Below are 17,642 nucleotides of genomic sequence, written 5' to 3'. Positions count from 1 at the left end.
CACACCTCGCTTTTTCAGACCGATGAGCTTTGTAAAAATCAACGCGTTTCAGAAAGGCGGGGCATAGAGGAGAAACAATAATGTACAGTATGTGGAAAATAATGTGTTTTTTGAACCTTAAACCGCATAAACACATTTCATTACACCAAATACACAAAATAATGTTATTTTTAGCAGCATCAAATCTTTATGTCTTTATCATATCTTTACCTTTAATCATGTTAAAAATATCATATGGCGCAACCATCAAATCGTAATATATTTTTCTTACACCTTGAATACATACTCATCCATACTTGATACTCATCTTGATCATTATTTTTTTTTACAAATACTTAAAATACTTTTAAAGTAAAAGTATATATATATATATATAAAAGTATATTTAAAAGTAAATATATTGAATATAATGAATTATACATAACATAAAATAACAATACACTGCGGTTGTACCACATGGCATCTTACAGTCTGAACTAACCTTGTCTAGTCACAACAAGGCAAAATTATTCTGCATGTTTCTGCACATTGGTTGCACCACATGACTTTTTGTTGGTTTCCTGAGAAATAAAAAATATATATAAATAAAAAATTATTATTTAAAAAAAAATAAACTTAACTACTCAGTACCATTTTGCTTTCAAGAATTTCATTCTTCTAATGAGTTTTTTTTTCTTTATTATGATATCAGGACTATATGCTACCCAAAAATATACTAAAGTAAAATTTAATTCAGAAATTAAAAACATGTTCATCACAGAAGATGTGTATTAAAGACACTGTATGTATAAATTGCATTTTTATATATTTTTCTAATAAATTAATAGATCTGGCCACTGACCCATAAAAAGACACAAACATTGAGATAGCATCCATTCATATGGTGACCTTGGCATCAAATGATTCCCAAAGCAATGCATTCTGCTGTGTTATGTACATGCTGCTGAAACTCACCGGAAGGGTTGAGGGTCCAGCTAAGAAAGGCCGGGTCGAAGTCGAACATATAGTCACATATGCTGTCCTGAAAGCTGCAGGAGCCTGACAAAAGCTCTGCTTTAGCTGTCACTGAGAGAAAAGAGCATTGAACACACACTTATGCATGCACAATGATCTACACAGACAACTTAACTGCAATGAGTCCTCACCAATCAAGCTCAGAAAGTAGAAAAGAAGCATCTTCCCTCCTATGTTTTGTCCTGCAAACAATAAATCAAATTACACCTGGTTAAGCACTAGAACTGATCTAGACTTCATTCTCTCATCTTGTCCTTCTTTCAAGCTGGCAGCATATACAGTAACTGAAGCTCAGATGTGATCCTTCTGTCTGGCTGCTGGAGAAGAAAAAGGGAGGGAATTAGGAGAGGGTTTCAGTAATGTTAACCAGATTCAGAGGTTATACCTTCCCTTACCTCAGACTTTCACTAATGCATAGCATCAATAACAGCTTCATCAGCTGGATATTTAGATCAGATCTTTGTTTTCTCTCTTTAAATTTGTGTAACATATTGAAATCAGACAGTGGGTTGTAAAGTACTTCCACTATGGTACTGTGCCATCTGGAGCACCAAAATCTCTCTTGCTTCTCGTTTTATTCAGGCAAGAATCCAGTACTGTGTGTTCTAGTTATAGTTATGAAACATTTGTTGATGATATGAGCAAATCTGCATTTTACTTAAGTTCCTATGAGACATCTATAGCTTTGACAGAAGTGATAAAGTGATATTACAATATATCAAGCCATTCACTTTTTCGACAGCCTTATTTCCAGTAGTATTTGTACCATTCTTTTTCTCCATATTTCTACATATAAAAAGGTTTTCACATTAATAAAAAAATTTGTTTTTGTGACTCTTTAAAAACAGTGAGGAATCGATTCATGAACCAGGAATCAGAGACTCTTTCAAAACCTTAGGAATCAAACAGCTCTAAATGATGCCAAGTTTCTTTTTTGTTGTTGGTCAGGTAAGGGAATTAATTATTGTATAGACTGCTTTAAAACTCACTAGTATCAGTGTAATGTACATAAAACTCACATAACACTTTTACATAAAACGTGGTAAAAGACAGGGCAGCGTCAAACACCTTTGTGTTATCAGAATCAGAATCAGAAGGAGCTTTATAACCAACACACACAAGGAATTTGACTTGGCGACAGGAGCTTCCAGTGCAGAAGAAAGTACACACATAGTGCAAACATACATGACAGTGCAGACATACATAGAATTACACAGTAAAGATGAAATAACACAGAAAAGAAAAGAAAGAAAAACAGAAAAATTAAAGGGATAGTTCACCCAAAAATTTAAATTACCCCATGATTTACTCACCCTCAAGCCATTAGTTGTATATGATATGACTTTCTTCTTTCAGAATGTAATTGCAATGTTGTGATTCATTTCAGAGGATTTAAACTCTTAATTAAATGTACATTCAGTAGTTCTTCAGTTAGCGTTAGCATCGCTGCTCTTTAAAGAGATAGTTCACCCAAAAATGAAAATTACCCCATGATATACTCACCTTCAAACCATCCTAGGTGTATATGACTTTCTTCTTTCAGACGAATGCAATCTGAGCTATATTAAAAAATGTCCTGCCTCTTCCAAGATTTATAATGGCAGTGAATGGCTGTTGATATTCAATAGTCCAATAAAGTGCGTCCATCCATCATAAAAAGTGCTCCACTCGGCTCCAGGGGGTTAATAAAGGCCTCCTGAAGTGAATCGATGCATTTTTGTAAGGAAAATCTCCATATTTAAAACTTTATAAACCATAATCTCCAGCTTCCGCTGACTGTTGCTCATGAGAGAGCGGCGTTCCAGCGGATGACGTTGGATGTAGGCGTAGCGTAAGCTCTGGTGAGAATATGCTAGTCTCGCGAGAACCAAGTTTTGTTTACAGCAAAGGAAAACCAGTCTCCTCGTGGCTTATATTAAAATCCTCCTACATTTTTCTTTACAAATCCTCGTTTTGTACTTCTAATTCGTGACTGGTGTTCTGCAGTCATCACTTCTCACCGGAGCTTACGCTACACCTTTGTCCTAGGTCATCCGCTGGAACGCCACTCTCTCGTGAACACGCGTATGACAGTTAGCGGAAGATAGAGATTACAGTTTATAAAGTTTTTAATGTGGATATTTTCTAATAAACACACCGATTTGCTTTAGAAGGCCTTTATTAACCCCTCGGAGCCGTGTGGAGCACTTTTTATGATGGTTGGGTGCACTTTATTGGACTTGTGTTTGACTATGGAACATTAACACCCATTCATTGCCATAGTGGAGCACTTTTTATGATGGTTGGGTGCACTTTATTGGACTTGTATTTGACTATGGAACATTAACACCCATTCATTGCCATAATAAAGCTTGGAAGAGCCAGGACATTTTTTAATATAGCTCAGATTGCATTCGTCTGAAAGAAGAAAGTCATATACACCTAGGATGGTTTGAAGGTGAGTATATCATGGGGTAATTTTCATTTTTGGGTGAACTATCTCTTTAAAGAGCAGCGATGCTAACGCTAACTGAAGAACTACTGAATGTACATTTAATTAAGAGTTTAAATCCTCTGAAATGAATCACAACATTGCAAATATTTATTTAAATCAAAAAGCATAAAAATCTCGACTAAAACAATGGTATTTAGGGCTACTTAATATTTTATGAACTAAAACCCGTGAAGCATTGCATATAATCCAATCAACAAAAGCATTACACTATAAAGCTATTGACTATCTTTTGCTTATTAAAAATGTTAAATATATATCTCAAATAAATGCGGGCATCAACTATTGACTTGATTATGTTATTTCCAGTGCTTCTGTGGGAGGTCTGTGGAGATCTTTTAAAAGTGATTTCAGTTTCCATGGTAACACCGCCCTCTCTGATTGGTGGATCACTCCTCAGGATTATGGGTAGTGTAGTTCTTAAACAGGAATTTGGTTATTAAATTAATTAATTTAAACCTCATTGACAAATTGTACTGTGATCAGTGATCACAGTTTACAGTGCAAGAATTGAGTTTTGGAATCGACATGAAAGCCTGTGTTTCATATAACTATATATAATGTGTTATAATATAACACATTTTTGGCTCCCTTTTTTTCAACAAGGCAGAAGCATATTATGTAAGAAGGAAAAAGATTAATATGGGAAAGATCTGGAGTGATTTGTGTCACACATGCCTTCAATAGTGCATCATGTTTCACATCGAAAAACATGCCTGATATCAGACCTTCACAATTCACCACAATAAAAATGTCACATGAGAGTATGACCGAGCCTCTGTCGCATGCCAAACAGTTAATTATATTCATAAATAATTGAATTTATTCTATTTATTGGAAAAATTACATGATTGACATTTTACAAAATATGGGGTTTATTATATTGGTTATTTATAAAATGTATTTTTTTATGTTGTGATATCACTGAATTATTGGATTTTAAGTTTTTTTATTGAATGGCAAGTAGTTATTGTGTGAGTGTGATGTTAATATATTCTAAGCCTAATCTTTTGGGGGAGCAGTTGGGGGTTCGGTTCCTTGCTCAAGGGTCTCTCACCTCAGTCGTGGTTTAAGGTGGGAGAGAGCGCTGTTCATTCACTCTCACCACCGAAAACCCTGCCGGTACTGAGACTCAAACCTGAGACCTTTGGGTTACAAGTCCGACTCTAACCATTAGGCCACGACTGCCCCATTAAATTCTGTGCAGTTTACAGATTTTTTTTTTTCTTTTTTCCAAATCCCAAACTTTTTTTTCAAGAGTGTGTTGAACTGGATTTGAAACAATGTTCTTCATGCACACACTCTTAAACAATTAGGGGATGAAGTCACACTGTTTGATGTTATGTGCCAAACCATATAACAAATAATTAGAGGCTGAAGTCACACAATGTGGTCCAGTTTGGTAAGATGATATTAACATTGAATGCCGGCAGAATTCTTGACCATATGAAGAAGTTCCCCAGGGGAGTCCCGGGAACTGAACTGAAAAAGCAATCGCTGATTTCAGAATTGACATTTGTTTCAAATTAGGTCCGGTTTTGTATTCCTCCCTTTGCATACACATTGTTGACACATTATACTTAAGCAAATTCTTGAGCAAACGTACACTCTTTTGCGTGACAAGACCTGTTACGGCTAACAGGCAGCTGTTTTTACAGTGGGAATTGAACATGTGGTCAAATAAGGTAAATAAATGATAAAGAAAACTGTGTTCCACATGCAAACCAGAATCCTCATGTGAAACTAGTAAGGGCTAAAAAAAAGCAGCTATATTTGAAGAACAATTTCTGAGTAAGCTATTTTTTTCAAAATATTAAATATACTAAACAGAACCAAGAACGTGCCATTTTGTGTGACAGAAAATAAATACGGAATAAATACAGAAAACAAATATTTATTATTATTATTTGTTTATGCATTTATTTATTATTCATTTATATATTTTGTGGGACATAGAACAACTTCATGAAGGTTTGTGAGTGGCCTGTATGTGTAAAAATGGTAACATTTTTTATCCAGTTTTGTTTAATAGCCACTCGCTGCATACTTCATATCCTAAACAGGACAAAATATTTGCATTCTAGCTAAAGTACTGAAAGGATGAGTGAATTCTTAAACTCTATCAAACATTTATTGATTTGCATGTTCCCAAATGGTCTCAAAGGAGCTACTTTCTGACATTTAGGAATTATTTATAGGCTTTCCTAGAATAGCATACATGACTGGGAGCATGAAATGTATGTGACATGATATATATAATTTATATATCAATTTTGAAGCATTTTTAATGTATAAAATGCCTTTTGAGGTTCATTTAAATCATTATACAACAATTATAAATATATATATAAATGTATTATTTTTAATATATACAGTTATATTTAGATCAATTAAATAAACACTGAAATTTTTTTCTTTATTCAATTTATAAATGTATAAATTTGCATATACATATTCACATACGTTCATATTTCGACCAATAAGATTTCACTGTGGGCGGGGCTACCCAGCGCGACGCGACTGAAATAAAAACGAAGCGACCAGTTGAATGTAGTTTGACGCGGCCGGCGAAACAGAGTTTGTCGCTGTGAGTGGATGAACGGTGGGAAGATTACATTCTGAGTCCGGAGTTCTGATAACCTCTGCACATATTAATAAAAACCTGTGTATGTGCAAAGGAAGTGTAACTGACTCTAAAGCACAAGACAGATGGTGCGATGCGTTGCGGGATGGTTTGGGGGCGGGGAGGGTATTTACTGCCGTATAATCCGCTCTGATGTCACTGTATGCCGAAGGAGGGGTCTGAGAGCCGCCGCTTAATCCCTGTGTGTTGATAAGAACGGCCGACGAAAATGAAGGCAAGCCGAGCAGCTCTTCTTCATCGCTTGTTCTAATAACAGGTGAGTGTAACGGATGATGCTGTAAACAGCTGCTTGCTCCGGCTGTGCGGCAGCAGATCGCACCGGAGCTGCACCTGCTGGATCAATTCTCCGGGGAGGATGTGTTCGCCACCGCGCAGGCCCGTTACGGCACGAAATAACACGCGTTTAACTTTTATTACTGAGGGAAAGTTTCCAAATTGCACTGGTGAATCATATTTTGGTGTTTTATTGCGTGTTTAATAGAAAATATCACTAGTTTTTTCATGTTCGAGGCGCCGAAATGTCCAGATGGTGAGCGGTGTCTACCTGACTGCAGCAGTGAATGAATGCATCCACAATCGTTACATTTTGTAAGATACAATAAAAGCAATGCGGTTTCATGTTAAGGCGTTTGGTTTCCGCTTATTTGGTGGTATTTCCCTGATATTAAGAGGCAAAATGTTTGTAATGCTAGTGTAAAATGCCACAATAATGCCTGTTTTTGAACATATAGCCTACTGTGATACAATAATAATAGATTGAACAGAACATTAGGCCTAGGCTATATGTATGTAATCTTATGTTAAATACTATTGGGAAAAAAATAAATAAATAAAAGAACAACCTTATGATTTACCATGAAAATCTATACATCGAACAAGACATGCATACTTTAAAATACTGTTAAAATGTTGAAAATAAAATACAGGTTACCTTGTAATTTATTTACAGTAAAAAATAGTGAAAGGTTTCCAAAAGCCAAGGCCAGATCCATCTCATTTGATTATATTTTATATTTAAGTCAGTTTATTTTTATAACTTTATGCATGTTGTAGTGTTTTTTTAATTTATTTATTTTTATATTTATTAGCTTGAAAAGTCCGATGAACTTTAATTCATCATGTGGCCTTATGTTTTACCTGTGTTATTAAGGTGGTTCCAGGGATCTTATCTATGCACAAACAGCTTGTAACACTCCAAAGAGAAAGGAAAACTTGAAATCGCATCATATGACCCCTTTAAGGTACAAAGAAGCTTTTAGTTCTTTAGTTATATTGATATCAGATAATAATATATACAGATATGAACTGTAAAATATGCAGACGCCAAAAGTTGCCCTATAATGCCTAAAACATTTTCATCATATTATTTACGGTGAGTTTCTAGCCACTGCTATAACCACAGCTGTCAGGTTTTTTTTTTTTAACCATAACAGGATTTTACAATTGAAGCAGGATTTGCATTTGGATTTAAAAAAAAGAATCTCATCGTACATTAAACTCACTGTGCTTTACTGTACCTGCTGTACATTAATATTATTATATTATTGTTTGTAATATTATTTACATTAACATTATGTAATTGATGTTCTTTGTCATTTCATACACAGTTATACTAAATAATTGTATATACTTACCTGACAAATTTATTGGTGTTTTTAAATTATTATTATCATTTTTTATTTAATTTTTGTTTGTATTAGTGTATAATGCAGTTCTACTTTTTGCCATCTGAAAGCGAGTGACACCACCTGCCACCGGAACTGCAGGGTGACTCTAATATGCATGCATGCTCTAAGTTGTAAACAATACAAAGAGGTTGCATGGTGAAAGTGAAGATCTCTGTTTAAATAGGGAGGTAAATCCCCTGGCTTTGGGTTTTTATGGGAGGTTTGACAGATGAATCTGCTGAACTCCAGGACTGGTGGAGTATACAGCATGACAGCTGCCCACGGTGAGGCCATCTGTGACAGCGCCACTGCCATAAACCATGTCTCTGTGCAGAAAAACAAATGCAACGTGTTCCTCTGTCTTTATACAGACACATATAAGAGTCTCATAGCTTGTTAAGACATTAAGTGCATTTATAGTTTACACTGATATCTGTTAGATCACGGTATTAACATTTTTTGGACATGATACTATGGTACTGTCGTGTTTTTATATTTTTTTCTGCTTCCCATATAACATGTTTTCCCACATATATTGTTAGGTGTCATTCAGGCTGTTCAGCAGCATCTAGACAATGAGCAGTGAGTGGGCGGAGCCATGAGCCATAGGGAGGAGCCAGAGGAGGCGGGTCTCAGAGGTCCTCCCCCTCATCGCAGCAAGCATCCCAATGGGACCCCTCTAGAGGGAAGTCGACCCAGATGGAGGCCATGCCAGCTTCACAATCCGGATGCAGAAGGCCAAGGCCACCACCATCAATACTATCATCACCAAGCCAACCAGCACACGTTTGGATCTAGCCGAGGTCCACCACGTCACTGTAGACGGCATGCTCCCGGTGAAGCACATCGCAGGCGGGCTGAAGGCGGAGATACAGAAGCTAGAGCTGGCCAACAGCCCAAACCGGGGGTGTCAAGACACCATCGAAGTGGTGAGAGACTCCATCAGCACAGATATAGACAACAGCACAAAGAAGAAGAAGAAGAACAGGTGGTCAAAACTCCTCCAAAAGAACAAACTTCAGAGCCATTATCTCCAGAAGATTGCTCTCAAGATTTGCTGACTCCTTCTCCTCAGGATGAACCAATCATTGATGGACTGGATGGAAACAGTCCAGATCTGTCCCATTCATCTAATACACAGGTTGATCGTGATCCAGAATCTTCAATGGAACAGGTGGAGGAGAAGGTTCAGTGTGAAGAATCAAAGTTAGGCGAAGAGGATCTGGTGAAAGAGAACCAAGAAGAGAACTATTTCAGAGAAACTCCTGAGCAAGACTATGCTCCTCCTAAGATTGCTTCAAAAAGTCGGCCTGAAAGTAAAAGAACCAGTCCGCTAAGAGTAGATGTTCCACCATTCGCCACATCTCCTCACCAGATGATGAACAAACCTTTTTTCCAGTCTCCACGGACCTTCCCTGAGACTCTTCGAAGCCACAACTCGGATCCAAAGTCATACCCTGCTCATTTTAACACCGGTTATGCTCATACGAACAAGGATAAAGGGTTTGAGAGTGCCATGTCCCATGTTGAAGACCACCAAGAAGATCTCTCAGACTCTAGTCCTGGAGCCTGCACTGATTCTTACCCACAACTAAGCCCAGATTCTCACCTTGAAGAGAGTCCAACAGAATATCAGAAAGAATCATACCTAACAGATCCTCCTCCAGCCCTTGAGGGACCTCAAACGTACGAGAGGAACCAGAGCGTGACCACGGATGAGTGTGATCACCAGTGCGACCCACAGGAACACATCGGTCAGTTTAGTTCAGTGGGCTCCAGGCTGCACCACTACGATGAACAGTCAGGAGATGAAGCCGAAAGCTCAGGGAGAGTCAGAGCCCAAGTCAGGAAGACGTCAAGCTCGACTAACCTTTCTCAAGAAGTTCATCCTCAAGAGGAGACTTCGGAAACTACTCAGCTTTCACCTGATTTGCAGGTAGAAGTGATGGAAAGACCTGACAAGTCGTCCACTCCAGCTCAGGATCAAATAACAGAGTCTTGCAGAGCTACAGGAGACGCTGTCTCTTTGGCCATCAAGGATATTAAGGAAGCTATCGAGGAGATGAAGACCAAGACGGTGCGTTCGCCCTACACACCTGACAAGATCACAGAGCCCGTGTGGGTGATGAGACAGGATTTGAGCCCTGTTGAGGAGAACCATTCTCAGCTACAGCCTCAGATTCACTCATATCCACAGTCACCGTGTCAGCTATCACAGTCTTCTCCACAGTATGCGGTGAGTGAGCTGTCCGGCATAACTACCACAAACCCTTGCGGTGAAGTTCCTTATGAAAGTTTATTTTAAATAGGCCACAGTTAGACCTTTTTGTAGAATGACGCCAACATTTTTATAGTTTTTATTCTACAAGCACAGACATAAAGTAAGAGTTTTTGTGGCAAATATTCTAAAGAAATGTATCAAGCCGTGGTTTACAGTGAATTTATAACAGCTAAGTGGGTTTTAGGCACTCCGCTTCACATCTTGCCTAACAACGCCCCTTAGCTGTTATAAATTCACTGTAAACCACGGCTTCACGGGGCTTATTGCTTTAATCCGAATACCAGGTTTTCTGCAGCCATGGAAAAACCCGTAAATGACTGAAAATTTTAACATTTCCAGGAAAAGTCACACAGTTATACTTAGCTTTATTTAAAAATATTTCAGCTGCTAGAAATTGCTTTTCATGAGTGGAGTTGCTGTAATTTTTAAAATAATAACCTTATACAGTAATCATGAACGACAGGAAAAGTCATGGAATTTGATTAGTCAACATAAGGTATACAGTAGGAACAGAAGCCATGGAATAAATGATTTTACACATAATTTGATATGTGCAATTTCTAAATTCTTACTACTCATCAAGTGATTAAAATAATGTATTTACCATAGACTGTGTAAAAACATGGACGTAGTGTCCCTGACGTCACCCGTAGGTTTCTGAAGAGCATTTTTTAAGCCCAAAGTGGGCGGAGCCAGCCGTCGCCATCTTGGCAGCGCGTCACTCTCGGATAATTAAAAATGGGCAAAGAGGAGGGACGTGGGTGGAGCTGGTTGCTGAAACCACGCCCATCTAGCTCGAAGGTGGTGACAGCAGCAATCCACCTGCCACTCAAGTGGCCACGCTCCTTAATTATGGAGAACTTTAAAGCTTAATATAGCTTTTTGTGGCATTTTTGGGCATTTTAACATGGGGGGGTGGTCTATAGGATTGACTCTCTTTTGGAGCCAGCCTCTAGCGGCCAGTCGAAGGTTGCCGCTTGGTATTTACATTGAAATTTTTGAAGAACAAGTTTGATATTAATGCAGCATTTGATATTATTTTAATAGCAGCGGTTCCCTTCATTTTTTACAGGCTCCAATTCAAGACGCTGAACTTCCTTTGGGAGCAGAATCCTCTGGAGTCCATCATCAGGACCAGGATCTAGACGTCAGTCCCAGTGTGCTAAGTGAAGAGGTGATTTATTATATTTGACTTGCAGTTGATGCATTTATTATTCATTTTTTTATACTTAATTGTTACACTTTTACTGTAATTGTAACAATACTGAGTTTTTGGTTTGCAGACGAGGAGAAATTTGGCCTCTTTCCCTACATATGTAGATGGTAAGTTTAAGGAAACCGGGCTCTTATGATACTGGTCGAATAAGACTCATAAGGAATTTATTATCCTGCATAATCTTGTAACATTGTAAGCCATCTTCTGTCTAACTATCTATGTATCTCTCTCTCTCTCTCTCTATATATATATATATATATATATATATTTATATATAGATAGATAGATATTTCAATATACTGTAAATCTCACATTTTCACAATGCCTGCCAAAATATTTCCCGGTATATTAATTATAAATATTAATACATTATTAATAAATAGTAATTTAAATTTTATTTTATATACTATTTAAAACGTTATGTACATAGTTTTTATATTAGATCTTAATTTATGCAGACATTTCTGTTTTTAGGACTATTATGATTCATAAGTATTCATAAGGAATTTATTCCTTATTATTATGATTCATAAGGAATTTATTATCCTGCATAATCTTGTAAGATTGTAATCCATCTTTACAATTATACAAATATGTTTAAATGTCAATTTAAAATTGTCTAACAAAGCCTGTCAAAAATATGTCCAGGTTACCTCAAAAAAAAGAAAAAAAAAAGATACATATTATTTAAAATGCTATTTAAAATATTATATATACATATTGTATACGTATTGTAATATGTGCAAATATATGTTTTTAGGACTTTTTTTGATGTTTTCATGGCAAACACATTTTCCCTTGAATTTTTATTACCATTATGCAAAAATTAGTAAATGAATGGATAATATGTGTTCTATTAGTATTCTTTCAATGGTAAAACATTTTTATACAATATATTTGTTGTTTTGCCTTTTTTCTGATTTAAATAAAAAAATAATAATAAAAAAATACACTATTTATACCAAAACTGTGATTTTGATTCTTGTGAGAATGAGAATTACAAACACAAATATAAAACATTCATAGAGATTCCACTGATTTGCATCTTAAAATTAATGCACAATAACAGGTTTAATGTTCTGTTGTGTTTATGGTCCGCCTGTTTCCACAGTTCCTGGCCCATGTGACTCTGAGGATTTAATTGACGGCATCATTTTTGCCGCAAACTACCTTGGTTCCACCCAGCTGCTGTCAGAGAGGACGCCCACGAAGAGCGCGCGCATGCAGCAGGCCCAGGAGGCCATGAGCCGCGTCCGGGTGAGCAACACACCCGTATATAGACTGGGGACGCCTAGCTGGAGTTTCCTCTGGTGTACTAATTATTTGATGTCCCTGTCTGCTCTCCTTTTACAGCGTGCTCAAACATGTACACAGCAACACCTCACTCAGTCAGTAACATCATGATTCATCTAAGGTTATGTGAGGTTATGGATGAAAAACATGTCACAAACATCTCTGGATATCTAGGATTCATGTGCTAACAAACAAATCTGAGTGACTGTTAGTTGATTCTGAGAGTCAGGTTTTGTCTCTGGGGCCGCTGATGTCATTCTGATCACAGCCCAAATTTTGATAGTGTTTCCCACAAAGCTTTAGCCTATCACAATACCAACCCCCCCATCCCCCACCTTCAGCCAAATGATCCTGTTTTATTTCATCTGGGCGTATCCTTCATCTCCAAACCAATCGCGTTGTGTCTGAGACCATGCCCTTTTATGTTTGTAGGCTTTATTTGACCGTTCTCTGTTTTTATTTGTCCCTTGTCGAGCAGACAGCCCAGACACAGGCCAAAATCAGAAATAAGGTACGCTGTTTGTTCCTGTATACTTGCAGGTCTTTTGTAAGTTTGGCATTTGCAGTATTATGTATTTTTCGCTGTTCTTTTTCTTTTGACAGGCATATTTCTGATTACAAGGAGCAAGGAATTCAAATCTTAACAGCATCTCTAATGCTGAACACTTCGATGAGAGACTAGAGAGTGGTGTATATGCTAGTGCAGGAAGTGATGTGCTATTTTAAGAGTAATAACTGTGTCTTCCTCTACAGTATCAGCAGGGCACTGAGAGTGGGCCGCCGGCCAGCACAGAAGTGGACCTCTTTATATCGACGCAGAGGATCAAAGTGCTCAGCGCTTACACACAGGTGCTCAACACTCTTTGAATCACTTTCATGCTCGTCTCACTTTGAATTTGCTGTTTAAAAATACATGAGAGAAGAGCTTCAGGTGTTTTGTGCTGGAAAGGCTTGTCACTAAAAAGACGCAGTCTGGCCTAGAACTGCCACTCAGACAGTCTGACCGACATCATGTAAAGCCACTCACTACTGCATGCTGTTTACATTTCAAGTTTCATTTTAAAATTTATGAACTAAAATTTATTTTGATATTTTTATTGGAGAATTAAGTAAAAAATGTCAGGGTGATACAAATGTCTTGATATCATAATGAAGAAAAAAAAATTTGACCAAAATAATACAATTCTTTAAGAGAAAACCTTAGTAGTTTGGTATAATCTTTTATCATTATTTATAAATCAAACATTGCTTCACTGCTTGTTAATAATATATATGTATACTGCCAAGTCATCTAATGCAACAAACATGCAGAAAAAACATAATACAGGAAGTGATGTCATAGAGAGGGACTCCTGAAGACCCTCATCATGGATGTGTGTCAACATCAGTAAGTTTGTGGTGCAACTGCCAAAAATTATAATATTTATGAATTAATAATTAATGATATTTGTAAAAAATGCATGTTACATTCAAAATTTTAATTCAAACCAAATATTTTCCAAAACAATATGAAGCCAAGATGAATACAGAGAGCACATTTCTAAGAACTCGTCACGTGTTTTAAACTAGATTTTTGTTTTTATTTGTTGTGGACTCTTGTCTTTGACCCAAATATGTAGTTATAGGAATAATCCTCAATCATTTTGATCAAATGTTTGTCACTTCGAAAAACCAAACTGACCGTCTTCATCTTGGCAGGACACCATGATGGACCATCCGCTGAGGACCATCTCGTACATCGCTGACATCGGGAACATGGTTGTGCTGATGGCTCGCAGGAAGATGATTCGCTCCCAGAGCGCACAGGAGAACTTAGACGCCGCAGAGACGCAGCACACAAACCCAGCGCGGGACGACTGCCGCCAGTACAGGATGATCTGCCACGTGTTTGAGTCAGAAGATGTAAGCGTAAGAACACCATGCACTTAATGCAAGAATGCAAATTCTTGGTGTTTCTTGTATTTCCTTCGTTGTTTCTCTCTGCCAGGCTCAGCTGATTGCTCAGTCCATCGGTCAGGCCTTCAGCGTTGCGTATCAGGAGTTTCTGAGAGCCAATGGCATCGATCCAGAGGACCTGAGCCAGAGAGAGTACAGCGACCTGCTCAACACTCAGGACATGTACAATGACGACCTCATTCACTTCTCCAAGTCTGAAAACTGCAGAGATGTAAGTTAACCAGTGGCCACAAAGTGACTGTAGCTGAGTAAGTCTTTTTTCTGTTTCCCATTCTTTTCCAATTTGGGTTTTCCAATGGCCAAATCTTTATTTAAAAGACTATTACAGCAGTTTTAAATGTGTGTACAGCCCTGCAAAGTAGCAACAGTTACAGTATTTATTTGTTGCTAAGCCAAAGTCTGCAACTAGATTGTTAGAAAATCATATTCTTTGAAATATGAAGTTTTAAATTCATATATTTTAAGATAACTGGGGGAATTCTGGTAATATCAGTCAGGTTTGGTGTGCCTTTTATTAAATCTTACATATAAAATTATAAAGATTCATTTATTAATTCGATTTCTGTTTAACATTCAACGCTAAAGGGTTGAATATTAGTACTAAAATGGCTAAGATAGGAAATATCACACTACATATTACTCAGTCAAAACTTTTGCCAAGAAAAAAAATCTGTACATTTTTAAAATAAGAAGTTAAAGGATTAGTTCACCCAAAAATGAAAATTTGCCCACAAATTACTCACCCTCAAGTCATCCTAGCAAAGGAAGCAAAGTTTCCTTACTTTAGCAAAGGAAAACCAGTCTCCTCTTGGCTTATATCGAAATCCTCCGACATTCTTCTTTACAAATCCTCGTTTTGTACTTCTAATAAGTGACCGTTGTTTTGTTTTGATATCTCCCCTGCGTTTCCGCGTTCGTCACTTCTGAGCGGCGCTTGCACAAAGCTGACCTCATACGTCATCTGCCCGGAGCTGCTTCCGTTTACAACTGTTGGCGCAAGCTACATTAAAGTGATTATTACGCTTTGAATATGGATATTTTTCTTACAAAAACGCATTGATTCGCTACAGAAGGCCTTTGTTCACCCCCCGGAGCCGTGTGAGACACTTTTTTTTATGGATGGGCGCTTTTTATTTAACTTCTTTTGGACTGATGCATGCAACACCCGCTGAGCGGCATTAAACAGCTTGAAAGATCAAAGACAATTTTTATTATAACTCCGACTGGATTCGTCTGAAAGAAGAAAGTCATATACACCTAGGATGACTTGAGGGTGAGTAATTTGTGGGCTAATTTTCATTTTTGGGTGAACTAACCCAAGTAAGTAAAATAATCATTCTATTTAAAAAATGTGGTAATACTTTATTTTAAGGTGTCCTTGTTACACATGTTACATGCACTGACTATTATAATAACAATTAATTATGCATAATTAAATGCAAGTAACCCTAAGCCAAACCCTAACCATATAGTAAGTACATGTAGTTAATTAATATTACTCAGTACTTACACTGTAACAAGGACACCTTAAAATAAAGTGTAACCAAAAATTTGTTTTTCTTTGGAATATCAGCCAATTTGCATCATCATCATTTGTTACCACTGCAAAAAGTCCAGTTCTACCTGCATTTTACCCAAATTAAATAAATAAATAAATGATTTTTATGCATATTATGGTCAAATGTAGAATCTATTTTTGTCCCTAATTTCTGTTGTCCTGTACATATTTCTACCTTAAAATGGTTTGATATTCCTGGTATTATATTTATCAAGTGGTTTACCACATTTCAATCAATGTATGTTTTTCACTCATTATGCTCAAACTGGGCTTTTCCAAAGCTTAAAGGGGTTTAAAAATTAATTTTGCCATGCACACTAATAACTATAACTATCAAATAATATGACTAAGTTCATTATTTATGCTTTTACCTGTAATTATCAGTAAAGAGTCACGGGGACGCAATTGGGACACAAATCGGACACAAATGGCTTCGTCTTCTGTACATTCTTTAGCAGTCATAGGACCTTCACTAAATAAAATCACTGCTAGAGTACATTTGAAGCAGTATTCTGTGAGCACACTGCGTCAGTATGTCGGATGCGTTTGTGTCAGGTGTACATTGAGAAGCAGAAAGGGGAGATTCTGGGTGTGGTAATCGTGGAGTCCGGCTGGGGCTCCATCCTTCCCACCGTCATCATCGCCAGCCTGATGCACGGCGGACCCGCGGCCAAGTCTGGAAGACTGAACATCGGCGATCAGATCATGACCGTCAACGGCACCAGTCTGGTGGGACTGCCGCTCTCCACATGTCAGAGCATCATTAAAGTAGGACTCATTTCTTTTACCTTGTACATTTATAATATTTTTTTATTAAAGGGGTCATCGGATGCCCATTTTCCACAAGTTGATATGATTCTTTAGGGTCTTAATGAAAAGTCTGTAACATAGTTTGGTTAAAATTTCTCAATGGTAGTGTAAAAAACACCTTTGGGATTGCCTTGTTCACAAATGGTACCTGTTCTGTGTTCAGGGGCTGAAGGCTCAATCCAGGATCAAGTTGAACATTGTCAGGTGTCCTCCTGTGACCATGGTGCTCATTCGCCGACCAGACCTGCGCTATCAGCTGGGTTTCAGTGTACAGAATGGCATTGTGGGTATTCACATCTAAACATCAGAAATGGGTTGTCAGTTTCTGTCATGTTTTACGAGCTACTAAAAGAGTTTGTGTTTTGTTCAGATCTGTAGTCTGATGCGAGGGGGGATCGCAGAGAGAGGAGGGGTCCGCGTCGGCCATCGCATCATCGAGATCAACAGTCAGAGCGTGGTAGCCACAGCTCACGAGAAGATCGTTCACATCCTGTCAAACGCTGTGGGAGAGGTAAAGATCCGCCTGTGTCAAGAGCTGCTCGTTCGGTGAATCAGTTCATTCACATGATTCAATTAAAGGGGTCATATGAGGTTGCTAAAAAGAACATTATTTGGTGTATTTGGTGTAATGAAATGTGTTTATGCGGTTTAAGGTTCAAAAAACACATTATTTTCCACATACTGTACATTATTGTTTCTCCTCTATGCCCCG

The 17,642-nt window shown here is 37.6% G+C and overlaps 1 protein-coding gene and 1 pseudogene across 3 annotated transcripts in view; one reads left to right on the top strand and one right to left on the bottom strand.

Annotated features, from left to right (window-relative positions):
* The window catches only part of LOC107705042 (MAM domain-containing protein 2-like), a 12,307-nt pseudogene extending 10,511 nt beyond the window's left edge, over positions 1-1,796 (bottom strand).
* A 4,330-nt stretch (positions 1,797-6,126) lies between these two features.
* LOC107705048 (amyloid beta A4 precursor protein-binding family A member 1-like) overlaps positions 6,127-17,642 on the top strand; it is a 14,091-nt gene continuing 2,575 nt past the window's right edge. Inside the window, exons 1-12 of one of the 3 annotated variants that reach the window (XM_016508165.1) lie at positions 6,127-6,405; positions 8,370-10,052; positions 11,170-11,271; positions 11,381-11,420; positions 12,425-12,570; positions 13,085-13,117; positions 13,360-13,455; positions 14,305-14,508; positions 14,594-14,773; positions 16,676-16,888; positions 17,094-17,213; positions 17,301-17,441. In XM_016508165.1, the coding sequence (XP_016363651.1) occupies positions 8,415-10,052; positions 11,170-11,271; positions 11,381-11,420; positions 12,425-12,570; positions 13,085-13,117; positions 13,360-13,455; positions 14,305-14,508; positions 14,594-14,773; positions 16,676-16,888; positions 17,094-17,213; positions 17,301-17,441 (2,913 nt within the window). In that variant the 5' untranslated portion in view covers positions 6,127-6,405; positions 8,370-8,414. Of the gene's footprint in view, positions 6,406-8,358; positions 10,053-11,169; positions 11,272-11,380; positions 11,421-12,424; positions 12,571-13,084; positions 13,118-13,359; positions 13,456-14,304; positions 14,509-14,593; positions 14,774-16,675; positions 16,889-17,093; positions 17,214-17,300; positions 17,442-17,642 lie in introns of all 3 variants that reach the window. The other 2 variants (XM_016508166.1, XM_016508167.1) reach the window with 2 other exon arrangements.

This window comes from Sinocyclocheilus anshuiensis, unplaced genomic scaffold (assembly GCF_001515605.1).
Source record: "Sinocyclocheilus anshuiensis isolate Anshui unplaced genomic scaffold, SAMN03320099.WGS_v1.1 scaffold95, whole genome shotgun sequence".
NCBI classification, from domain to species: Eukaryota; Metazoa; Chordata; class Actinopteri; order Cypriniformes; family Cyprinidae; genus Sinocyclocheilus; species Sinocyclocheilus anshuiensis.
This window is presented reverse-complemented; position numbering and strand designations above follow the sequence as displayed.